The following is a 27359-nucleotide window of genomic DNA, read 5'->3' as shown; positions in this document are numbered from 1 at the left end:
TATACATGGTAAAGGATGATACGTTAATAGATACATTTTATGCTGTGGAACATCCATGGCATGATTTCTCACATACTTAATAAATGATTATAATAAACAGCTGGAAACATCTGTAACCAGCTATAAACTTCAAACAGTTATAAGCAGCTTTAAACATCTGTATCAGCTGTAAAGTTATAAAGAGCTACAAACTTCTGTAAACAGATATAAACATCCGCAAACAGACAAACATCTGTAAACAGATATAAACATCCGCAAACAGACAAACATCTGCAAACAGACAAACATCTGTATACAGATATAAACATCCGCAAACAGACAAACATCTGTAAACAGATATAAACATCTGCAAACAGACAAACATCTGTAAACAGATATAAACATCCGCAAACAGACAAACATCTGTAAACAGATATAAACTTCCGCAAACAGACAAACATCTGTAAACAGATATAAACTTCCGCAAACAGACAAACATCTGTAAACAGATATAATCCCAACTGTACAGTTAAATTGTTAGAAAGAGCTATAAACCCTCTATAACCATTTGTCAACAACTATAAACATCTATAAATATCTGTAAACAACTATAAACAGCTGTAGTTATAAACAGCTATAAACATATTTAAACAGCGGTAAAGTTATAAACAGTTATAAACATCTGTAAACAGCTGTTAATCATTATAAAGTGCTATAAAGCAGTCGTTCCATCACCTGCCTCTTGTTCTCTCTCTTGAAGTAAGTAAGAAATAAAGTGCATGCCATTTACGGAGTAATGAACACGTAAACGATCGCTCCTCACAGCTTGACCTCTGACGGTCACAAAACACTGACACTGGAGTCTCCTTCCATCAACATGCAATAAACGTGATTGTGAAATTCTTCTGAACATGTATAGTTCGCTGTGGAGAGTCTGGGCCACTCTACAGGTGCTGATCATCACTATTGTCCTCCTGTCCCCTCAACAGCATGTCTGAGGGTTGTAACGTTCTGCGACTCCTCACAAACGCTGACACGCTAAACATATTTAATTCATCCATTAATCAATGTATTCGAGGAACAATAAGCAATCATGGAGAAATTATGGAGCAATAATACTGCGTCCTCACTGCGGACTTGGTGGTGTTGCTTTTTTTATTTAAAAAATAAAAAATTGTGTGAGAGATGACAAGTTCTCAGGTGCATGGTATGAAGTGGAGATTGTACCAAAACCATCATCATCATCATCATGATCAACATCTCTCTTTAGGTCAAACAGCGATTTCACATTAGGACATTGCTTTACGTTTATTCTCTTCCCTTCACGTTGTGCTCAGGATGGTAATCAGCATCTTCTCACACCAGATTTCCACAGAAAAAATGTTAAGTGAACAATAAAGTGACCACTGACGCAATTGTCGCAAACCCGTTGATAACATGGGCAATGAAACACAAAATGCACCCTCCCTGTGCATCGTTCTCGTGCAAGTTTCTCTTCCATCAAGCACACAGCGATAAATGAAGCATGCACGTGCGCCCTAACCTTGCACAGTATGCATGATATTCTGAAAAGACGCTTAACTCTAAAACTCCACAACTCTTTCCACCCACTTCGTGCTGCTGCCTGAGATGTTCTCCAGGAGACTTGCTGCATTGCTCATCACCGTGATGCCAGAGCAGGTGCACCCAAACACTCAAATGCAAAAACTTCTGTGTATGCAAGAAAAAAAATTAAGAAAAAAAGATGCGTCGTTTTTATGTACGCAAGAAATATCACTGATACACAATAAAAACAATTCATCATTCACTCATTTACTGTGTACGTCATTTTTATGCAACTTGATCATAAAATCACAAAATCATCCGCTTGTGCGATGATCTTTTCTTTTTTTTCTTTTTTAAATCTGTCTCATTTTTTGTAAACACACAGCCATAAATAAAGCATGCGCGCGCGCGCCTTGCGGGTCCCATGCCATGCTAGAGCCAAAGTGTGCACAAAACCAAGTCGCGAGCCTCTCCGCGAAATACACCGAGCACTGACCTCCGGTGGGGGAAAAGAAAAGGAAGCGCACGTTTTCTCTTTTTTTCTCTCTCTTTTCTTTCTTTCTTTGTTTTTTTTTTTTTTTTTTAATTAACGGCGTCGCACCGGAATGCGTCCCCGCCGCGCTCGCGTGCACATCCCTTCTCCTCCTTCTCTTCCTCCTCCTCCTCCTCCTCCTGCTCTTCCTGTCTCTGATGCGCGAGCGCGCTCGTTCTCTCTCTCTCCCCCGGCGCGTGTCTTACCTGAAGGGCATCTCCTGCCACCACTGCTGCCATCAGCTGCCAGGATTTCATGGCGGTCGAGGTAGAGGAGCAGGTGAAGGTGGTGGTGGTGGAGGAGGAGGAGGAAGGGGTTGGGGGGGGTTACGGGAAGTGGAAAGCGGCGGTGCTGGGGTAAAAAAGGTGGTCGTGGGAGGCAGTACGGAAAGGGAGGTAAATAAAAAAAAGGCGCGAGGAGCAGAAAGTGGCTCCCTGGTTCTTTATTTGCAGGAGGTAAAGGCGGATTTGCGCGCGCGGCGACGGAGTGTGGAAGATAGAAACGGGAAGAGAGAGAGAGAGAGAGAGAGAGAGAGAGAGAGAGAGAGAGAGAGATGCGCGAGCGGGCGGTCGCCGGTGCGTAGCCACGTGCCCACGATGCAAATGAGCGCGTGTGTCACTTCGGAGCGCGAGCGCGCGCACCATTCCGCCTCATGACACGCCCCCTTCTACAACACCGGCACACTTTGATTTTTTTGAGCACGAGCCCGCAGCGAACGTGCGGTTTTTGTCGGAAGTTTTTACAAGTAGCAAATTTTTGAAAATTGAATTAATTGATAAACTACTAATATTGATGGATTCGTTTAATAATCGTTTCAATAAAATGGTAGCGACTCCCAATTCTGTTAAATATTCAATAGCGCGAGAGGATAGAGTGACTTACAAAAACATCACCTTCACCTGTCCGGAGTTTTCAACTTTTCTGCTCGAGTTTTATTTCCTTTATCTCATTTTAACAACATTTTTTTTACTTACTGAATCCAGCTTGTAGTTTTCCAGGCATCACCTCATCACCGGGTTCCATCTTCCTTAAACAGCGCCATCTTTCCATCAGCTCTGTCACAGTCACCTGATTCTGTCACTCTAATTGAGACCTCACCTGTTTTGGAGGTTTCCCTTGATTGGCATCCCCATGGTCCTAATGTCCCTTGGGTTAGCCGTTATGCCACTTTGTAATCGTTAACATATTAGATTAAACTTTATTGTCATTGTGCAATGTACATCTACAGAGACAACCAGCATGGAACCGGAAGTGCATAAATGACCTATTTACAATAAAGAACAGTAAGATAAATAGGGTATGAGGTCCATATACGTATACAGGGATGAGGGTGAATAATGTACAGAAGATGCAGTAGGTAATAATATATGGTATATATAGTAATATACAAATTACAATATCCAAAGAATATCCATAGACAGACGTGTCAGAAGATAATATTCTCAAAGGACATGATATAGTTATGTACAAGTATAAATGTATATATGATACAGTATAAATAGTATAAATATGGGTGGAATGTACATTAGTGCAAATATAGATGATGCTATACTTCAGTCTGTTTGTGCGGCACCTGTAGTGCTGCCCGATGAGAGAAGGGTGAATAGTCCATGGTTGAGGTGAGAGGTATCTTTGATAATGCCTCTCACCCTTTGCAGACAGCGTTTATTGTAAATGTTTGTTGAAATGTATCATTGATGATTCGCTGAGCAGTTTTCACCCTCTGCAGTTTTCACCAGCCTCTGAAGGGCTTTCTGGTCCGAAGCAGTGCAGCTGCTGTGCCACACTGAGATGCAGTTAGTGAGGATGCTCTCAATGGTACAGCGTTAAAACAGATTAACCTCCTGCGAAATGGCGCTGTGTCTCGTACGCTGGTGTGAGTTTTTATAATGAATAGGATCAATTGACATTTTAATTACAGTTGGAAAGATACCTCACGTTGTTTTGAAATCTACTCGCCGCCACATACGGCTCCTGTAGACTTCGCCCTCTTTTTCCAAAGATGACGATCCAACTCAAAGCTCGCCGTTTTGACGCCGTTGCGGAAATCCAGTGTGAATCGCAGAAGGAGCTTGACGCGATTCCAAAAGAAAACTTCCAGGACACATTCCAGAAGTTGGAGAAACGCTGGGAGTTCTGCATTACTCTGCAAGGACACTATTTTGAAGGTGATAGTGTGTAAACTTTTTCTAGATAAAGTATTTTCTTGTAAACAGTTTTGATACCACCTCGTAGATGATTTTGAGAGAGTAGATAAGTGTACACAGCTAGTACAGCTATATTGATGAAGCCATAAAGCTATAACAACATTGAGCACTATTTCACATTCACAAGAGAGAGAGCACAAGATACAACATGAACATGTAGGACAGGTGTGTAAACATGATTTTTAATACAGAGGTATGTGAACAGTAATAGCTTTTGTCTTCATTACCTTCTTTGTGTCAGGCAACATGAAACACCCTACAATTTTACCCATCATTCCGATTTCAAGCTCTGCTCCACCATCTAACCTAAAACCTTGAAAGGTTTTAGTCCTCGCCAGCCATGACACCTGACATCCGCATGTCAAAGACATAGTGTTTTTTCGGGTTTTCTTCCTCACTAACGTCAGCCCTGTGCAGATCAGCACTGTAGAAAGCCAGCTGTTCAATCCCGGTGACAGTCTACATAAATTGGGTTAGCAGCGGCCCAGGCGGTAAAGGACTTGTCATCAGTGACCTCTGTTTAACTACATCCCTGCTGCTCCTAAAGTGCCGGGAGACATCGTGTTTTAATATCATTCCATCCTGTCCTGACGTTCCAATTTCTTAACGCCAGCCAGTGTTTACTAGGGCTTTTTTTCACACGGGCTTAAATTACTCTCTCCAGTCATTAGACATTTTTTTGATTGACATCAATGTGTGGCAATGAGACAGAGTGAGGGGGTGAGAGTGAGACAAGGTGAGGAGGTAACTGAGGGGGTGAGATGGAGACACTATGACAGGGTGAGATTGAGAAAGGGTGAGGAGGTAAGTAAGGGGGTGAGATGGAGACACTGTAAGGGGGTGAGATTGAGACAGTGTGAGAAGGAAAGTGAGGGGGTGAGATGGAGACAGCTTCAGGGAGTGAGAGTGAGACAGGGTGTGGAGGTAAGTGAGGGGTGAGATGGAGACAGCTTGAGGGGTAAAAGTGAGACAGGGTAAGGAGGTAAGTGAGGGGTGAGATGGAGACAGCTTGAGGGGTAAGAGTGAGACAGGGTGAGGAGGTAAGTGAGAGGGTGAGGTGGAGACACTGTGAGGGGAGAGTGAGACAGGGTGAGAGGGTGAGATGGAGACACTTTGGGGGTGAGAGTGAGACAGGGTGAGGGGTAAGATGGAGACAGCTTGAGGGGGTAGGTGAGACAGGGTGAGGGGGTGAGATGGAGACACTGTGAGAGGGTGAGATGGAGACACTGTGAGGGGAGAGTGAGACAGGGTGAGGGGTAAGATGGAGACAGCTTGAGGGGGTAGGTGAGACAGGGTGAGGGGGTGAGATGGAGACACTGTGAGAGGGTGAGATGGAGACACTGTGAGGGGAGAGTGAGACAGGGTGAGGGGGGTGAGATAGAGACAGCTTGAGGGGGTAAAAGTGAGACAGGGTGAGGGGGGTGAGATGGAGACAGCTTGAGGGGGTAAAAGTGAGACAGGGTGAGGAGGTAAGTGAGGGGGTGAGATGGAGACACTTTTAACACTTAATGTACATGTGAAAGACATTTATAATTTAAATAAATAAATACATGAGTGAAAATAATGAGTTTTATTAAACAAATATGTTCCCATAACCTACTCTACGTGGCCAGTGGTGCCGCCTTACAGCTCCAGTGTCCACGATGTGAAGGCTCACTGTGTGTGAGGAATTTCAGGTGTTCTTCTCCTGTGCTGTGGGTATGGGTTTCCAGCAGGTAAACCAGTGTTTTAAAATGCAGTTGTATGTGAAAGTGTGTGTTCAGTAATAAGCTTTTTCTATCTGAACAGTATTCCCACACACACACACACACACACACACACACTCAGATAACATTCCCTGGATAGATTCTGGATAGAATTCATTTCGCACACATGAACAAATGAATGACTATTAGACCTATCAAATAAATATGACATCACTCTAGCTCTTTAAAAGAGAAGGCCCAAACACACTTTCCATGTGTGTGTGTGTGTGTGTGTGTGTGTGTGTGTGTGTGTGTGTGTGTTTAAGTTGACATCATACATCAGAATAAAGCTGTGTAGGGTCCTGAGTGTTACCACATGACATGTAACTGTGAGCAAAGAGGAACAACAAGAGGAACAGAGTGGATTAGGTTTCTGTCTCTGGAATATTTATGGTTATTTATGAACCTGCAGCACAATATCAGTAATGGCTCCGTGGTTCCCGCGGCTCTCGCACACTCAGGCTTTCGCGTTTTACCCGAATGAAAGTTGGCGACGTATCATTTGTCTGCTCCGTGTCATCTCTGTGGCCACTAATGCGATTATTCCTTTCTCCATTTTTTACAAGCAGCAGAAAGACGAGGTGCTGTTGTCTGCCAGGCGAATGTTCACCCGTTTCACCTCGTCCTTAATCGCTTTCTGCTGCAAATGATGCAACATCATGGCTGACAATTACATCCCACTGCTCTCGGACGTTTTCACTAGTGCAAATAAACTACCATGAAGATGCATGTCAAAGATGATAGAAACTGATTATAGCACAGAGCTCTGGAATTCTCCTTTCTGATTGGTCAGAAGGCATTCATTTGTTTTCTATAATATTATAGATATGAGTGCTTTTCTACAGTAGCAGCTCATTTACAGGTATTTGTACAGCAGATGCTTTCATGATATGTTTATTAAACATTTCTGGAAGTTTGTTTTGTCTTCGCAAAAGAAGAGAAAAAGAGAGGCTGCAAGGGAATGACCATTTATAGCTGCTATAAGGTCAGTGAAAACATGAAATAACTTGGTTTGAGAACTATACTATACTGTACTATATACTTTTAAAACGACTCTTAAAATACTAATAGCATTTATGAAACAATCGTTATGTCCAAAAATAAATTAGCATGTTTCAGTCACAATGAAAAGGGGTTCAACAAACAAATAACAACTAAATAAATAAATAAATAAATGAATAGAATGATCTATATTGAATTGATTTTGCAGGTTTACAGAGCCTGTTAAAATGTTTTTGAGAGACACGTGCATGTTCCTTTTGTTTCTATGCAACAAACTCTGTAATTTTACGGTATGAAGATTTACTTTGACCAATTAAATATATATGTGTCCATATGGTTCCACTTTATTTTGATTGAAGAACAGCTTTACACACCCTCGGCATCCGGACACCAAATATTCAGCGGTAATACTGTGCCATTCCTCCTGTAGAAGACGTTCTTTCTTTCTTATGATCCAGTTCATCCCAGAGCAGTTCAGTAGGATTTAAGTGCAGTGATTGGGCAGGTCATTCCATGACAGATATCACTTCAGATGACTGTTTGGTCTCTCAATAATGATTACAGAGCTCGGACATACGATTCGTCTCATCGTCTTGTTGTACGGTGAAGTCGGTTCCAATGAAGCGCAGTCCAGACGGAATTGCATGCTGTTGAAGTATGGAATGGGAGCCATGTTGGTTTAGGATAAGTCTCGAACTCTCCTTGCTCTAAACCATCATGCTTACACCTCCATGTCTGACTGTGGGGGTGAGGCAGTCTGAACCCATGTTGTCCATCTTACACAAGTTCTTCTGCTAGAGACACTGTTTTATTTATTTTTGAAGGTACACATGATGTGCAATTTTGTTGTGGTGTATTCACGTGTGTCTGAGCAGATTGAATCGTTTCAGCCAGCGTGAGTGAGCGAGGGAATAAATCAACAAGTACAAAAATGAATTTAAAACAGACCAGAAGATAAGGATAAAATGCAATAATGATGTGGCAGGTCTCTTCGCATTGTTCCTCTGCTTTTTTATCCTTCTCTCCCAGTAATTACTTGCCTCCACCCAAACAGGAAGCCGCGCCAAATGCCAAAATTGACCCGATGTGTATAATAACCTTCATTATTACATGGCTACGCCTTCCCATTGTGACCAAAATGAGTCAATAGAGAGATTATAGGGAACGCAGAAACTCGATATAAATTCAAATCGGATGAGAAATGCGACTCTGAAGTGGCCTTTAGCAGCCAGTTAGCTTATTTTAATCTCATCACCGGCTGCTTGTTTGGCTTCTCGTCTTTTGCTTATTGTTTCCATTTATTACTCGTCCGTCCTCGTCGATTCGCCTGGCGCTGGATCTTTCTGTAATTTTTGTGTGTGTTTTTTTTCAACCGCAAGACATCTTTGTGTTGCTGGAAAGAAGCTGGAACATTGAATTGCACAGGAAGTCTGCGACAAAGTCTACTTGAGGATGCTTTAATAAATCAGGCTCATGGATAACAACCAGGTCACATGACCCTGACACATGCTCTGACTTGATAAGTAACTGATTGCAGTCAACTCTATTCCATAGCGCTGTATGTACAGTATGTCTGTTATGTGTCACGCTGTTCCATCAGCTTGACTTTTAAGTAGATACCTACCCTATGTGTGCAAAAGTATTGGCTTTTTACAGCTATATGTGGTTCAAAGTTGGAGGCTTTTGGATGTATAGGATGTATAGTATAGGATGTTTATGGATGTGGAAGTATGAAAGAACATTTTTCCTGAACTAGGAGACCCAAACCTGTTCCAGCATGACAATGCACTTATAGAAGATCTGCTTTACATGGGTTGGAGTGGAAGAGCTCCTGCTATAGAGCTCCAACACTATTGAACGCCTTCGGGATGAATGTGAATGCTGACTGCACCCCAGGCCTCCTCACCTCACCTACATCAGTACCTGACTTCACTCCAAAATCTAGTGGAACTTCTTCCTAAAATGGAGGTTATTATAACAGAAAAATGTGGAATTGGCTGTTCAAAAAGCACATACCAATCTTACAGTTAGGTGTCCGCAAACTTTTGTGTATATATTGTATATTATATGGTATAAAGACGTAGTTGACACAAACTTGACACACAAACTGACACTTCTACCGGAAGCATAACGTTTTACAGAGTTCCCGAGCGAAGCATACATAAACCCTCGTCTATTAAAAAGGCATCCTGCAGCACATTAGCGCTCGCACATTTATAGTCGAATCGATAAGGCAGGAGCAGCCTTCGCTCTTCATCCACTTCGGCTTGAAGGGGAAAAAAAGCTGAAATCTCTCCGTGTGTCTCGTTCGTTTGTGTCTCTAATGAAAAAAAAACGGCAGGGGATTCGCTGATCTCCAAGCTGCTGTGTTGGAGGTGTTGCTGGATCATTAGAGCACAGTAAAACAGTCATTGCCCATAGAGAGAGAGAGAGAGAGAGTGTGTGTGTGTGTGTGTGTGTGTGTGTGTGTGTGTGTGTGTGTGTGTGTGTGTAACAAAAGCTTCCGACAGCACTACAAATCAGGCTAAGAGTGAACGAGTTAAACAGAGAGGGACAGAACAAAACCAAGAGAATTAAAGAAAGAAAGAAAGAAAGAAAGAAAGAAAGAAAGAAAGACTGGTTAGGATAAGATAGGTTGTGTAGATAGCAAAAGAGACAGAGAAAAAAAAAGAATGAATAGGTCAGAGGAGGGGTGAAAAGGGCAAAAATAATAGAGTGAATGAAGGGGTGAGAAGAAAAAAGGAAGAAAAATGGAGAGGATCAAGCGGACTGAGATGGAGCGAGTTAGAATGGTTATACAGAAGATACTGTATAGGAAAAGAAAAAGAAAGGCACAAGAGCAAGGGATAGAGTGAGAGAATTAATGAGCGATGGAGTGAGAGTAAAAAGAGAGAATGGTTGAGATACTGTGTGAGTGTGAGAAAGAGAACGAAAGAGGAAGAGAGATAGAGAGTGAGATTGATTGGGAGAGTGGAACAATGGAGATGGATAGAGACACCGAGAGATGATGGGTGAGAGAGAGAGAGAGAGAGAGATGCAGCGAAAGAAAGGAAGAATGAATGAACAGTCAGAGACAGAGATAGATAATGGATGAATGAGATAGATAAACAGGCGCAGGATCGTGTGCGAGGGAGAGAGAGAGCGAGCGAAAAGGTCAGAAAAGAGGGGGTGAAAAGGGTAAACGAGGAGAGAGAGAGAGACAAAACGACGGAGGGAGGAGAAGGAGAATGGGAAATGGAGAGGATCAAGCTGGAGTGGTTTGGAAAGTATAATAAAGAAAGTTAGAGACGTGAGATTTCTTTCGCTGCCAGATTGTAGATTCGTGCGTCCAATCAGTGACCATCATAGTCATGTGATCACGCAGAAGGACACGCCCCTGGAAGTGATCTTTATTTTGGATGTCACGTTAAATGCAATCTTAGTTGTAACGTAATGCACATGAAATATGATATTAAATGATGCCATATGGAAGCCACTGCCACCAAGCAGTTCCAGACTGCATTCGATTATTAAAGGTTATTAAAGGTTATAAACACTGGTCGTGTGACATCAGCATAAGGCAATAAAAAGCACAGTTTAATTGTCATCTGTTAAATAAATTCCATCATAATCAGGTCTCCTCTGGATCTGTCTGGTCTCTCCTCTGTCCATTCTTACACACACACACAAACACCCACACACCCACACACACACACACACACACACACACACATGGTCCATCCATATAAACTTTTAAAATACAAACATTTTTTCGCAGCAACTAGTTTCTAACGTATTATTCATTTGATTCTTCTTTTTCTTCTTTTAGCTGCTCCCATTAGGGGTCTTCACAGCGGATCATCCGTCTCCACACCCCTGTCCTCCACATCTGCCTCTTTCACACCAACCACCTGCATGTCTTCCCTCACCACATCCATAAACCTCCTCCTTGGTCTTCCTCTTTTCCAAAAAGAGGTTGTGCTCTACACTCTGCACATGTCCATACCATCTCAATCTCACCTCCCTCACCTTGTCTCCTAAACATCCTACATGCGCTGTCCCTAATTAATCATTCGATTGTTGATCATAAATATAATAATATATGATCCTACTAAACAGCTACTTCAGGTGGGGTACAAAATTCAGCAATCAAATATTTATTTAGCGATCATTGGACACCTACAGTATTAGAAAGCTGGTGACCTGCACGTTTCTTACCTTCACCACATTCTTCCATATAGATCAATTTTCTGTTCCGATCGAAACAAGTCTGGCCAAAATACTGAGTGGGCACCAATCAGATGGCGCTTTTTTATGATGTCATCATGTGGAACTACTTACGAAGTATTTCACAGTATTTTAAAACTACAAAAATACAAGTATTTTGATGCAAAATATGAAGCCATTTTATATTTAAATACGTATTTGAAATGCATGTATCCTAAATACTGCCCATCCACACACACACACACACACACACACACACACACACACATATACCTGACGAGCAGCCATGCAATAACATTTGTCATCCAAAACGCATGATTTCAAAACGGAGGGGAAAAAAAGGCAAAAACACAGCACTAAATGGTTGCTTTGAAATTCATAAAGCACGTTACTGAGTGAGGTGGAGCGTGAACAGATTCCATCCAATGAACCCATTCACACACACACACACACACACACACACACACTCACAGCCCTGGCTGCTGTTTCACTCCCTCATTTAATTGCACGTTTCCATGGTTACTGCGACACTCGAACAAAAAAAGGACAACAAACAAAACAAAAAAAAAAAACCACCAGACGATGAGCAATAAAAAACTATAAATATATTATCTGTAAATGCCCCAAAACCCCAATAGCCAGAATCAGAGAGGAGAAAGAATCTGAGCAGGAGTGTGAGCGCTCTATTTATTTTGACACTGAGATTGAGAAAGGCGAGCCGTTCGGGAAATTAAAGTCAACCGCTAGAGCCTCCGAGAGAGAAAACTTTGCTTAGTCACCTAGGAGACTAGTCGTATTTTTAGTCACGGAGCCTCCGGTGTTGTGCAAATACACGTCCTGCTTTGTAACGGATCTGTCCTGTTCGCATTCCGATGTTCGCAGAGGCAATAAGTGTGGAATCAAACGCACGCTGGACGTTATTTTCATGCGTTTTCTAAGAAAAGTAGCTCGAGGACTGCTTTATTTCTCTTGTACCACAGATACTTCCATATCAGAACACATTTTTACGATGGGCAATGGGCATTTTGTTGTTGCTATACATGTTATTTAAAGAATATCACACAAGCAGGTGTGATATTATATTGAATATTGGCATGGCTGTGATTGGGCTGTACGCATGATGCCACAGATTATATCTTCATATAATTATATGTAACCTCAGATCTTCTTCTACTTTTAGATTCTCCCATTAGGGGGCGCCACAGCGGATCATCCGTCTCCATACCCCCCTGTCCTCTACATCTGCCTCTTTCAAACCATCAACCTGCATGTCTTCCTTCACCACATCCATAAACCTCCTCCTTGCTCTTCCTCTTTTCCTCCTTCCTGGTGGCTCTATCCTCAGCATTCTTCTACTGATATACCCCATGTCCCTCCTCTGCACATGTCCAAACCATCTCAATCTCACCTCCCTCATCTTGTCTCCAAAACGTCCTACATGCCCTGTCCCTCTAATAAACTCATTTCTAGTCCTGTCCATCGTCGTCACTCCCAACGAACATCTCAACATCTTCAGCTCTGCTACCTCCAGCTCCACCTCCTGTCTTTTACTCAATGCCACTGTCTCTAAACCATACAACATCATAGGTCTCACTCTTGCAGATACTCTTATATAATATATAACCTTAGATCATCTTGGATAATTTGGGGTAACCCTCAGTTACCTATGATGATATGATTTTACCTATGATTATATGAAGATCCTGTGATTACCTGAATTTATATGTGATGTGATCTCAGATAATCCAGATAATCTCAAGTAATCATAGGTAACTATATATAATCTCAGGTAATCTCCGGTCATTTTGGGTAACTACAGGCAATCTCGAATAGTCTCAGATAATCGCAGATAACCATCAAATAATCAAAGATATAATATGATAATAATATGTAAATAATATGTAAATCACTGACACGGACGCAGCCGGATTGCACGTTGCCTTGGTAACAAACAGACTGACTGACAGACAAAATGGCCACCGCACCAAACTAAATAATGCACCGTGATGACATACTAATAAAACATCAATACACATATAGATTTAGGCTGCGATGCACGAGGTGAAATCTGACCTGAGCTACAGAGTGTCTGTCTCCAGCTTCTGGATCTCAGCCCTCGTGGAAGATGCCAAGAGCGTGACGTGGGCCAACGGGAGGACGTGCCAACAAAAGAACGACCGGCGATAAGCCGCATATCTCCTGGACAGACAGAACCCTCTGAAGGCTGTATTCTGTCTCTCTCTGCATAATGTCAGAGACAATGGTGCTGTCAGTAAAACACCATCTGCCACTTACCTACACCCGTTCCTCCAAGGACACATGCTCGTGCATAGGAAGGCGTTTTGGTCTCACGGGGTAACGGATGATAATGCTTTATAATAAATGCATAATAAAGCATCATTACAAGTGCTACAAAGCAGAACCTACCTTTACCATCAAATAACTTGGCAACAGGCATATCTTCATAATTCCTTTTTCCCAATGACCTTCATTGAAACTGGAGACTCCCTCATTATAAATGTTAAACAAACACCTAATCTTTATTTTCCTTTTTGTAAGTTACCTTCTGATCAATCAGTGCCAAGAATTCAAGAGGGCTTAGACCCCGTGAGGAGAAAGTGAGATAAAACGAACCATTAAGGTTAAAACCCAAGCCAGAGGGGGTAAAAAGAAAGAAACCCCAGATCTCACTCAGCAGAGCACTTAGCCAAGGTCAAAGTCAGAGTCTCTAACTCAATAATCTGTTGGGGGAGATATAATCAGAAGGAGACAAGTAGTTGTTAGAGGTCCCTGTGTGCTGGGAAGAATGAGTCAATCCATCCAGTGACAGGACAATTCCACCATCAGCTTCTCCTCCAGGCTCGACTGACAGTCACCTCCTCCTCCACCTCCTCCACCACCATCTCCTTCTCCTCCTCCTCCTCCTCCTCCTCAGCTTCCCCTCTTTTAGATCCCACTGCTTAGCACAAAGTGCCATTTTTAAAATGACATTTCTGTTTAATGTTTTGTTGTATCTTTTGGAGACCTTCAACACCTAAATTTCCAGTGAAGATCCTGATACTGGTCGACAATGTAAAAAAAAATAGGAGCTCTCCTTTCCTCCTTTTGTTGTTGCATGATTAATTTTTTTAGAACTCCTTGTTCTTGTATTTTTTGTTGGGGCTCCTGTTCTTGCTCTTCTTCCGTTTGCTGTTGTTCTAATTGTCATTCTTTTTCTTGCACTTGTTCTTATTTTTGTCATTCTTCTTCCTTTTCTATTTCTTTATTCTCTTGCTCTTCTTCTTGCTCTTGTTCCTCCTCTATGGATAAGTCTACACGACACAAGTTTTTGAGGTGAAAAAAAAAAGCTGATGTATGTTACCAAAATCTCATCCTAATCAATGAATCCCAGCCTCTAATATTTCAGCAGCTCTCTGCTCCGAGACGGAGTATATTTAGCGCAGGTCATGTATACTTTTAATAGATGGAAGAAACAATGATGCATGACTTAATTTCTCCTTGAACACAGCAGACATCCTATTGACCAAAGCCATGTTTTGCATTGTATTAAATCATCGTGTTAAACTTTACATAGCCGACATCTGTTATTATAGAGACTGTTATGTTGAAATTATTTGATGTTATAACTCTCATAACTTTGAGAATGACCAATGACTGATGTTCAAAACGCAACATTATTAAAAAACATTTTGTCATTAACTTGCCATGAAATATAACCATTACACTAATGGGTCACATCTCCAACAATTATGAGACTTCTATAGAAATAGACCTCAATACGATGTCTAGTTTTTTCCTGAATGGCTTCTCCACTGATCAGCTTGTGTGCAATGTAGATTCTTTTAGGTTCCTCATGACCACCATCACCAAGTCACTGAAATGGCCAAATAACGAAACCATCATCCTAATGATCACAGACACCATTTCAGGAAGCTTAAATGATCTGAAATACTTCTGAAGATTGCTCCTACTCATCTTTCATGAGAAGTGTGTTCACCACCTCTGCAACAGTCACTTCAGAAGATCGTCAGCTGTGAACAACACCGGGAAAAATGGCTGCCGATCCCAAACTTTCAAGCAAACGCTTCATTGTCAGGACGCCATCACAGAAGCTCATTTCAGATCTTTTCCCAGTCACATTTTTTGTTATTCCAGTTTTTTCTCTCATGACCTGTTTTTGTGTAATCGTACAGTATGTTATCTCTGATACGATCTGATGTCTGATGATGTCTGAGAATCAGAACACTTCATCGATCCCACAGGGAAATTGTTGGGTTGCAGTTGCTCACAGAACACTCATAAAGTGTTCAGTTTCTGATTCTTATTATCATCATATTTTCATTACAATTTTAAATGAATTATATATCAAAACTGTCACGTCAGGGTAAAATTTATTTTACTTGTTATTTATAACTTAAGTCGTTTAAATCGCACAAAAAATATACGCCTGCCATTTCCTGTCACTTATTTCATTTAAGGTTGAAAAATGCAGTGTGTGTATAACTGTGTTATGGCATCGTCATATGTTTTGATGATGATATGATGTTCTGTAAATTGAGCCGTAATTGCAGTGTGAAAGCAGTTAAATGGAAATATATTACAGTGCCCTCCGTAAATATTGGCACCTTTGTTGTTTAAAATATACATCAAAATCAACACAAAACTGTTTTTTATTCCAGACATTTGGAGGTCATAGACCAAATTTATATTGGAGGTCCCCCGGCCTCCGTCCCTCCACCCTTCAGAATAAATAAAAAACATTTGAAACAACTATAAGTACTTTTATATATGTACTTGAATGTGCATATTAAGCATATATATTAAACCTCGTATACTCTAACCTCATCAGGCATTACGGGAAGAGACTAAATGGGTGCCAATAAATGTGTGTAGATATATTTGAAAGATTTTTACGTTGATAAAATTGTCTTCTGTTTGTAATTGCTGCCATGAGAACCGAGCATTTTTTGCGTATTTATGAACAAATCCAAATATTAGGTGATGAAGGCAAAATCTCACAGCCTTCGTTGCTCATATTTACCAAAGGGTGCCAATATTAATGAAGGGCAGTGTATTTAGAAATTCGAAACACCTTGAAATACCTGATATGAACTGATATGAAAATCCATATCCATGGTGTAACATCACTCTAAAAAACTAGACTGAGCCAAAGATTCATTCCTATCATGCTCTAATGTTGAGTATGTTGCCACTCGACTACATGGTGTTCTATCACCTTGACATTTAAAAGGATATTTACACTATATGTGCAAAAGTATTAGGACACACGACATTTCCAGCCATATGTGGTTCTTCTCCGAACCGGCACACAGCTGCACAGGATGTCCTTGGATGCAGTAGCATTAAGTTTTTCCTTCACTTGAACTAGTAAACCTAAGCTGTGATGAAGCCAGCTCTATGAAGATATTGCTATATGCTATTGAGTTCCAACCCTATTGAACACCTTTGGGATGAATGTGAACTCTGATTGCACCACAGGCCCCCTCACCTCATCTACATCAGTACTTCTGGCTGAATGAATCTCCACAAAATCTAGTGGAACATCCTCCCAGAAGAGTGGATGTTATTATAACAGCAAATGAGCACTAACTGTGGAATGGGATGTTCACGCAGGAAATGCAAAATCAATCTTTAAAAATGTGAACAGTAATGTTATGTAGGCATATAAACATCGATGGAACGTCACACCAAAAAAGGCACCATCTTGTTGCACATTTAGCCAAAAGGAGTCATTATTCATCTTGATTTCACTCTGTTACTATCAAATCAGAAGATAAGCTCTTCAATATAAAATAAACCCATGGCTTCGTTAGATAAACTGATCCAGGCACATCACGTTTTACAGCTGAAAAACGATTAAAAAGTTGCTCCACTTTTTAATTGAAGTGGTAAATCGAATTATTTTGACCAGAACGTTTTGTTTGGTGTTCTAACCTTCTAACTGCTTAGTATATTTTTTTGTAATAATTCAGTGTTACATGATCATTGTGGTATCTGTCCTCACAATAAAAAAAGACCCCCTTGAAGACAACCAGTATGAGACAGGAGTTGTGACAAAGGCCCAGAATTGCCTTGCTGAGTTAAAGTCCTTAAAAATGTGGCAAATGGCTTAAACGTGAGCCTTCGTCAGACACAATTAGCCGCAGAGGAGACTGAGAAGAACCACATGCCCTTGAGAGTGAAGAGGATGTATCAGGTGCGCCTGTAGGGCCCTGATAAGGCCAATAAAGTCAGCGCTATTCATCCTCGGTGGACTCTGAACGAGGCTTTATCGCTGCTTTTTCGTCAATATTCTCCTGACTGACCACATAAACCAAATGATTGGCATCAAAGGCAAACGGCGGGCATGACCAGGGAGCGAGCAGTGGATCTTGTCGAGAAAGAGAAGAGAGAGAAGACAGAATGAGGAGAAAGAAACTAAGAAAGAAAGAGAGCGATTCTTACCAGTGGTATGCTGATGGGTTTGTGTGTGTGTGTGTGTGTGTGTGTGTGTGTGTGTGTGTGTGTGAGCTTAGATGAGATGTCACTGCAGACTTCAACAGAGAACTGAAAGTGACAGCAGAAGGAGGAAAAAAAAAAGCATCCCAGCTCTCAGCTTACCCGTGTGAGGGAGCTTAGCTCTCGTAGCACATTAGCATATCAACAAGGAGAATTCGACGAGAAGTCAGGAGCTGCTTGAAAACACCTGAACTTGTGTGACTGTACCCCTATTCAGACGGGAATATTTTTATCCCAGAAACGGGTTTTAGTCCCGTCCAAATTTTTCACGTCAGTCCGTTTTTTTATGGACAATGTGCGAAGACATCCAGGGAAATTAGAGATCTGGATTTTTAGTCATAGGTTTCACCAGAGAAGACTGTATTTGCTGTTAAAATGATAAACCAACATGTAGACCAGAAATCTGTCTGTAGGAGGAAGGCAAATTATTTTAAAGCTGAGAAAAAAAAGTTTAATGCTGATTAGAGAATAAAAAATTTGAAAAGGTATTAATTTAATGTACATTTAGAACAGACAAATGTGTGTGATTAAGTTGAGACAATAAAACAATACTATAGAAATGAAACTTGGATATATTTTAGAGTAGTCAATGTTCAGCTTGTGTAGCAGTACAGATTTACTGTCCTCTGAAAAGAACTAGTTATATTGCACTGCCTTAATCCTCCTGGGCATAGAATTCACCAGAGCTGCTGGATATTAGACACATGGAGCTTCTCCACTTTCTGCTTGAGAAGCGCCACAGGTGTCTGGAGACATACTTGGCCACTCCATCACCTTCACGTTCTGCTTCTTCAGCAAGGCAGTTTTTATCTTGGTGCTGTGTTTGGGGTCGTTATTATGTTGGAAAACTGCCGTTCAGCCCAGTTTCTGAAGGGAGAGTCACAGCACATGTTCGAATCCATGTTTCCCTTAATGAACTGCAGCTCCCCAGAACCAGAAGCACGCATGCAGCCCCAGAACATGATGCTACCACCACCATGCATGACTGTAGGCAAGACAATCTTCTTGTTGCTCCTCACCAGCACATGCAGCACATGCTGGAAACCATCTGAGCCAAACAAGTTTATCTTAGACTCCTCAGACCACAGGACATGTTTCCAGTAATTCATGCTCTTGGACAGGTAGTTCTCCAGCTAACTGTTTGTTGGTTTTCTTGTGAGCAGCTTCAGAAGAGGCTCCTTTTGGGACGGCGGCCTGCAAACCGACTTGTTGCAGTGTGCGGCGTACGGTCTGAGCACCGCATGCCGTATTAGTGGACCTTCTGCTTCTGCAACCTATAAAGCAACACTGTAGCTTCTGCACCTGACGCACAGCATGAGGACTCGTCTTCTTTGATGGATCCTTGCGAGGTCTGTTCTGAGTGAAACCCGTCTTGGAAAACCTCTGTATGACCCTGACCACTGTAGTGTTACTCAGATTTAGGGTGTTACTGATCTTCTTATAACCTCGGCATTTTTGTTGAGAGCAACAACTCTAATTCTGAAATCCTCAGAGTCTCTTTACCATGAGGTACCATGTAAAACATCCAGTGATCAAAATAAGAGAATTTTACTCAAAGCATCAAATTTTAACAGATTATACAAGATACACAATTTTGTATGGTCCTGACTACTCTAAAGTAGATCCAAATTTCATTTTTATAGTATTGTCCCTTGAGAACATATAATAAAATGCGAGGGGTGTACTCACTTTTATGAGATGCTGTACATTAGCCTTAGAGCTCAAGCCATAATTGGTTTGGGGAAAAGAGGAAAGGAAATTTTTTTTTTATGAAAGATCTTGACAGCATTTCAAACAGAAACGCAATAGTAAAAAAATTATTATAATAATGTACAATAATATAAAAGTGCCAATAACGGTTTAGTCAGTTTGTTGTAATATTGTAATAGCGCCTTGCCTATTGTTCAACAACAAGCGAACTCTTCTGCATTACTAACTCTAGTACCTTGCTATATATTTTTAAAAACAGCTAGTTGTAGTTTATTATTAGAAATTCATTTTTTACTAGCTTACTTTTGGCATATTAAATGAATTTGTAATTTTCTCCACCACTTACCTCTGGCATGTTTTCCTTTTTCTCTCAGCACTTGTTTTCTCTTTCTTGTTTGACTTCCTTTCCATCGCCTCTACACTCAGAGCCCCGGGCAATCTCCTGCCTGGTCCTGACAGGTCCTGTAGCTACGCCTCTGGACCCAGACATATCCTGTATCAAACCACCTTCATGAGGGTGTCAGATATCTGTCTATTATGCTGGAATTCATGTGTTCGGTGTTAGTTTACCGAAACCACCCAAATGACAGAATTCATATAATCCGTTCTAGCTAAATCTTGACAGCCGCTATTTATTTTTGTGTACCTGATGGATGGGGAGAATTCCCGTAATTTCAAGATTAATGTCTTCGAGTTTTGCAACTGAGAAACTGCTTTTCATGGAAAAAAAGCATGATGGTTGGGTTAAGTGTAAATAAGCTTTCGTTTAAGCCAATATCTTTCTTTCACAAATTACCAACATACATCTAATTTGTTTTGTTTTAATAAACAAATCTATGTGTCTAAACATAACTATGTTCCTAGCAAGTAAACCTCAATGAGTCAAACATCCAGCAACAGCACTCACAATCCACCTTTTTTCTTCAAGGAAATTCGCAGGTATTCATATCAATAGCTGTTCATGTTTCCAGGACCTTCAGGAATTATAGTCATAGGCACTAATAACCTTTTAGAAAGTTTGCAACTTTTATTGCAAATGATGGTTCTTACAGGTGAAGGATTTGGGGTGATCAAGAATTGTGTTGTACAACTTAATCTATGATCATGTTGGCTCTAGTTTGAGGCATCATTTCTAAAAGTCTTATTTAAAAGGCATCTAATATGCATGATGACCTCAGCAGCTCTGACCGAGTTCACTCTGTTTCCACTGGATGGCACTGTCTATTTGATAATTGGGCGACAGATGGCCTTCATGTCATCATGTAGTGCAACCTAATTTCCCTGTGTAGACCTGGCAGAGCTTCCTGCTGAAGCCGAGGACACTTACAGGATCATATACGCGCTTACTTTTGCAAATGAACTTCTGGCCACTTGCCTGTGATTACAAGCAAACATCTGTCAAAACTATGCGTTTATTTATTTGTTCGTTGGTTCATTCGTTTGTTTGTTTCTTTCGTTCGTTTAAGTACATGAATAGGTTTACAGGCCTGTATGAAAGCACTGACGTAATATTTTTTCTTTTATGAAAGTAATGTCATAAATACACAATGTTTACAGACGTTTATCATGTTTAGGCACCATATATTATCTTCTAATTACTTATTAGCCATCAAGAGTGGAAGGTTTTTGGTTCAAAATCTTACAATTCATGTCAAATTAACTCTGTATTAGCAAGCTTTATAGAGTTAACAATTAATTCTGTCAGAAAATATTATAGAAAAGCTCAATTTGACACAAGCTAATAAATTCAAGACAGTCTACTAATATTAGCACTAAATATAAACAGCATTTATCAATATAATTTAAAAATCCTGTCAGATGAGGCTGTTTTGAAATTGATATCCTGTCAGGTTAGCTCATGGTTAAAACAGCTAGCTTGTGTTAGCACTGAATATTATCATACTCTTATCAATGTAATACAACATTTCTGTCAGATAAGGCTGTGATAACTGGCTATGTAGAGTTGGCATTGATGATGAGCAATATTTATCAACATGAATTCAAATACTCTCAGAAATCCTGTCAGATTAGCTCAGTTCCAAACCGGCTAGCTAGTGAATATTAGCAACATTTAGCAATATATAATCTCAGAAGAGCTCATGAGTATGATATTTATCTAAACATAAAATTTCATTAGCTGTTTTAGCTTCTCTTCAGCTCTTGAGACTTACTAAACTTATTAAACTTTCTAGACTTACTGCAGATTCGGTCACTTCGGTGAAACCCATGAGTCTTGAAATGTCAGCGTCTAGTCGAGTTGTTTCAGGAGAATCGCAGAGAAGCACACACAGGGACGTGGGCGACTGCCATACAGAGTTACTGTTCCATCAGGTCACCAGCGTTCCTCTTGCCTCCAGCTTTACTGCTATTTTGAGGAAGCTTGACCTATATCCTGCTGACTGAAACACGGCTACGCAGGGGCCCAACGCCGACGTCTCCTCACGCTCTGAAATATCTGCTGATGAGCGTGAAACTAACTGTCGACTTAAACCTCAGAGTACAGTTCTTTCTCTGAGTTTACTTACAACATACAGGAAAAATCCTGTCCTTAAAGAGTCTTTCTTTCTTGATTTGGTGATGGTGCAATGAAAGCGCAGATCCTCTCAACAGCATGAAGCATTTTATTCCTTTTTACCACAACAATTTCCTCCAAAATGACTGTTTTTTTGTAATTTACAGTGTTTTTTTCTCCTGTAATTACATTTAGTGTTGAAAATGTTCACAAAAAACGATTTGTTCCGGTTACGGAAGCAGTTGTATAATCTTTTCCTTTCAAGATAAAAATGTTTCGAGAAACTTCAAATCATGAATCTTCTCAGCACAGGACCACGAACATTAGCTGCAAGAACCGGGAGAAATATTGCGCCCATTGTTGTTTTGTTTTGTTTTTCGTTCTCTGACCCTGTTTCTTAGGCTAGCTAATAAAACATCATTGTTAGCATACTAATGTCTACATGGAGGCTGCTACAGAGCCAACAGAGCATCAGATGCAGTCTTGGTGTTTGGTACATTCATTAACAGATGTGGTCAAATGTGTTGATACCCTTCCTTTAAAAATAAGGAGAACCCACAGTTTTTTTCTGAAGTAAATTGAAACGATCAGAAGTAATTAGGGTCCATTATTGTTTATGCCATATATAATGAATAATTCGATTATTCATTCATTTTCGTTTTAAAAGAATAAATAAGGTGTTGGCAAAAATGATGGAACCCTCAGCACAATGTTGAGTTGCACAACCTTTAGAGACAATTATGCAAACAAATGATTTCTGGAGCTCTCAGGGAGATTTCTGCATGTGGCCACAGTACGTCTGTCCACTCTTCATGAGCAAACTTCCAGCTGTCTCAGGTTAGAAGGGTGCAATCTCCAGACTGCATGTTTCATCTCTGTCCATAGATGTTGGATAAGATTAAGATAAAAACTTATAGACGGCCAATTTATTATAGTCCAGTGTTTTATTCTTAGCCATTTTTGGAGGCTGTATTTTAGCTGTTTGTGTTGTATTATTGTTTTTTTATTTATTATATTATTATTGTATTTATTGTTTCTAGTTATTGTCCCTTTGGAGGACCCATGAGCTACGACTGAGACAGAGATTTCTGACACTTGGCAATAGGTTTCAGTCCAGAATGGCTTGTTAATGTTGAGATTTGATGGCGATTTCCCTGCACAGATTCAGGGCTCCATGTGCCACAGCAAAACAGCCCCAAAACACAATCCATGTTTCACAACGTATCAATCGTCTTCTTTTCTCTAAAATCTTCTTTTTTTGACCATATAACTGATATGTCCTGCCTTTCTCACCCTTCTCATCTTTCTCCTTGAAACTTTGGGACTTGAAACATCATTCTAAAAAAATTACATCTGGTACAGACACATATATTCATGTCTGTAATTAAATTAAATTGCAAAAAATCCTGAAAAATCTAAAATATTTTGTGATATTCGTTCCTCCACGACCACAGTGTTACGTAAAACAACATAAATAAACACTCTATAATACAAAAGTAAAACAAACAGACCAATACACAGGGCTTTACTTACATATGCAAACATGTGCAACAACACAACACGATCTCCAGCGAACCCAGCTAAAAAAAATCCCTTGACTTCAAGCCCAGCTAGATGCCCCTCTTAACACACAGGTGCGACAGAAACACCACGGCGCACCGTGAGTCAAAGAGACAAGCAAGCAGTTTAGCAGAAACGCTAAGCGCTGTATCGCGCAGCAGCACATGGAGAGAGAGTGATTTCGAGACAGCAGCATGAAAACACACTCAGATAGAAGCTAAACAATCTGCATCGTTATCCTCCTCCGGGTTTAACACTGCATCACCGACACACTCTACGTTCACACACTTACACACAACGAGGTTCTTCAAGGGTTAGTGGACACCTGACCATCGGTATGAGCTTCTCTTTGAACATCCCATTCCACATTTAGTCCCATTAGCTGTTATAATGACCTCCACTCTTCTGGGAAGATGTTCCACTAGATTTCCATATAAAGTGTATATAGTGTATATTTAATGTTTGTGATGTGGTGTTTGGTTTGAGGGCTTAAAACCGATAATGAAACAGGAAGCAGTTAATCAACTTTAGATCTTTCTTAATGATGTACACGATTCAGAACAGTACAGAAAAACACATATCGTGTTTTATGACTGAGAGGAGAAAAAATATTTGTAAAAATACAAAATATATTTTCATTCAAATGCCATTTTGCCAATCAGTTATTATAATGAAAATATATATTTTTTTTAATTCTTAAAAGCAAAGATTTTCAGATATTTATTTTTTTTGTCTAATAAAAAGAAATGGTTAAAAAAAACCCTATCTGCATTTCAGTCCCTGATTTTGTGGTTTAAAGATAATAACATAAATTCTATTGGGTAAAAAAAACATCATCACCGGTGATTTTGAATACGAGAAGCGTTTCCCTGCGTAGATATTGGCCTCGCTATTGCTGACTATTAGATTCCTTTGTCTTTTTTCAACCACGAAACTGATCTGAACAAGATATCTAGCTTGATTTCATCCATTGTGCATCATTAGATCTTCCTTGAGGGCTTTCAAAATATCAAATTGGCATCCTTGCATGCACTTCATCCAGTCCCCTTTCATTCGAGGAACTTTCCTGCAGTTTCAAAGACATCATTTAAAAGCTCTAAACACAGCCGGAGTGGAAGTCTGAATGGGCGGTCATCAATCACCCAGTGGGTTAGCTGCGCTCAGCAGGCTGCATGGGAATGGTGTCTTTACCTTTGCTGCCCAGCTGGCACTCAGCAGTGCGGGTAGCGATTATGCTCCGAGACTCTGGCACTCATAAATAAGTCGAGGCATCCTGTGGAGCAACGGTGTAAAGGCAGCAGGCTCTGGGAAACATTCAGCGAGCTAGCGAGGGCCGCTAACACGTGCAGATTAGACTTCTGACTCTTTATGCGTCCGTTCAGTGGAGTATAAAACTCTGAGACATTTTAAGACATTGCATTTAGTAAACGGCTACCTGCATGTTTCACTTAAATCAGCTTCTTATTTATTTCGTCACCTCAAAATATGTTTATATAATTACAATTCTTCAAAAGTGTCGTATTAATAACTGAATGCCTGAATCTTACTATTTTACTCAACACTTTAGAACAGGAAGTTGCATCTTATACATTTCCTGAAGATCATCTAAAGGAAAAAAAGTCCGTCCTCTCGTTCACTGTTTTTGGCCACGTGATTGGGAAGTCCAACTTCTCCACCTCCCAGTTTTTTTCAGATGAAAGCCTGTCCTGAAGAGTGTTAGTCCTCTAATAGTACAGAAACTGTGATTTATTACAAAATAGCACAGTGTCCTTTAATGTATACAAATCACTGAGACTGGACTCTATCTATCTGAAATGAAATATTTACTATAAAAGGGTCATGTTTTCAGTTCTAAGATCTGATCTGAGGTAAATGCACCGTGATCCGTGATCATACAGTAACGTGAATTTGGTTGCTTAGCAACCAGAGTTTCCTGTTAACATTGCAAGGTGGAAATCTTTTGTTTCTTGACTGGTAATAATGTAGACCAGAGACCACGTCGTGTTGTTTTATTGCTTTACGGGTCACGGGTTATCCCAGATGATCTCCCACAAGCGTGACTGTTTCATCTCCACATCTATAACTCGATATAGTTTCATTCATTAATTGTTCATGGATGGAATAAGTAGAACATTCTGGATCAGCGTGATTGGAAAGTGTGTCGTTCCAGCTATGGGGGTGAGAGGTGGGGGTGTAGTTCTGCAGCAGTGAAAGAACCCAATTATGTGCCTGACTTGACCCGTCCTCGCCAATCTGACCCAATGTTCACAAACAAACCGACAGTATGTGATCGATTTAACTTTATCTCCAATTAACAGCCTCCGCAGGAACCTTTAACCCCGTCACCAATTAACGCGCACACCAAGGGCAATTTCAGCAGCGTGCTATTTCACATGTTTGTTCTGTTTCACACATCTGTTAACATACACGCTTGTGTGTGTGTGTGTGTGTGTGTGTGTGTGTGTGTGTGTGTGTGTGTATGTGCACAAACCACCGGAGACAGAGGGAGGTGACGGAGAAGTCGCTTTGTTAGAGCTCAGCGGTGGTGGTAGTCGATGGTAGGTTGAGTAAACACACAGACAGACGAGGTCTTCTGGCGAAATCTATACGTGTAGCTCTAACGTAAACAGACGGAGGTCAGAACCTGGAGCGACTGCATGCACCATTGGGAGAAAGGAGAAGAGTGAAAGGTAGAACATTTTAGACAAAAATGTTCACAGGAAAAATAATAAAACAACATTGTTTCTTCAAAGGTCTGTGATTTGAGCTCTTTACTTTCTGTTGTCATGTGCATTATAGCAGCTATAAACAGTAGTTCCTTTACACCTATATGTCTTTCTTTAAAGCTTTAAAACCCTCCTCACCTACACTATATACTATACACTATACATGACTTTTCCATCAAGATGGAGGCAAACAATTGTGTTGGACGTCTATGGATGCTGTAACATGAAATTCTTTAATAGGGGACCCAAACCTGTTCCAGCATGACAATGCACCTGTGCACAAAGCCAGCTCCATGAAGATCTGCTTTACATGGATTCAAGTGGAAAATGAACACTGACTGCACCCCAGGCCTCCTCACCTTCTCACCAAAATCAGTAGTCTCATGGGATTCTCTACAGAATCTAGTGGAACAAGTTCTTATAACAGGAAATTGGGACCTACTGTGGAATGGGATTTGTGTCTACAAACCTTTATCACCAATTGTCCTTGGGGTGGAAAGGTGGGTTTTCTGAGTCAGCAATAAATAGTAAGAAAGCCTGAAATATAGTAATGACAATCACAAAATTTTGTGAGGTATCTAGATTTTTTTAAAAGGACATAATTAGCACATGTTTCTACAGAACAAAATAAAAAACCTCATATAAACGTTGCTATGCTTTTTTTTTTTTTTTTTACGGCTCGCTCTGTAAACATGTTGTAAGCTGATACAATAATATTTCCCCGGTCTGTGAATATCTCCTGGTGCGTCGCCAGATCCAGGCAGGTGGCCCGAGATACATATTTATGAGCATTAATACACGAGTCACGGCTGATTCACTGCTCGCCAGATTAAAAATATGTCATCGTCTTTGTCAGTCTTGGCTCCTCTCGAGGTAGAGAGCGTGGTGGCAGCTGGTTATTAACACTACAGTTTGTACACTCGCTGGAAAAACAAGGGAAAAAAACACACACACACACGGAGGCCGCATCGAGAAGCCGTGTGTACGCTTTCAGAGTTCGTGCACATAAGTAAGGCAAAATGGCCGAGGCGGTTGCCTGGCAACAGGAGCAACTAGATGCAAAATTTTGCTACTTAGACGAAGTGTTGAGTGGGTGGAGTAATAAATAAATAAATT

At 40.6% G+C, this 27359-nt stretch overlaps 1 protein-coding gene across 2 annotated transcripts in view; it reads right to left on the bottom strand.

The window, feature by feature from the left end:
• The window catches only part of rbfox1 (RNA binding fox-1 homolog 1), a 257633-nt gene extending 254513 nt beyond the window's left edge, over positions 1–3120 (bottom strand). The window contains exon 1 of one of the 2 annotated variants that reach the window (XM_046865708.1): positions 3031–3120. Coding sequence is in view for 1 of the 2 variants with exons in the window: in XM_046865703.1 (XP_046721659.1) it covers positions 2263–2313 (51 nt within the window). In the remaining variant the exon portion in view is untranslated. Of the gene's footprint in view, positions 1–2262; positions 2587–3030 lie in introns of those variants that run through there. The other variant, XM_046865703.1, reaches the window with a different exon arrangement.
• Between the last annotated feature and the right edge of the window lie 24239 nt (positions 3121–27359).

Source organism: Silurus meridionalis, chromosome 14 (genome assembly GCF_014805685.1).
Source record: "Silurus meridionalis isolate SWU-2019-XX chromosome 14, ASM1480568v1, whole genome shotgun sequence".
Classification (NCBI taxonomy): Eukaryota; Metazoa; Chordata; class Actinopteri; order Siluriformes; family Siluridae; genus Silurus; species Silurus meridionalis.
Note: the sequence above shows the minus strand (reverse complement) of the source record. Positions and strands in the feature narration are given on the sequence as shown.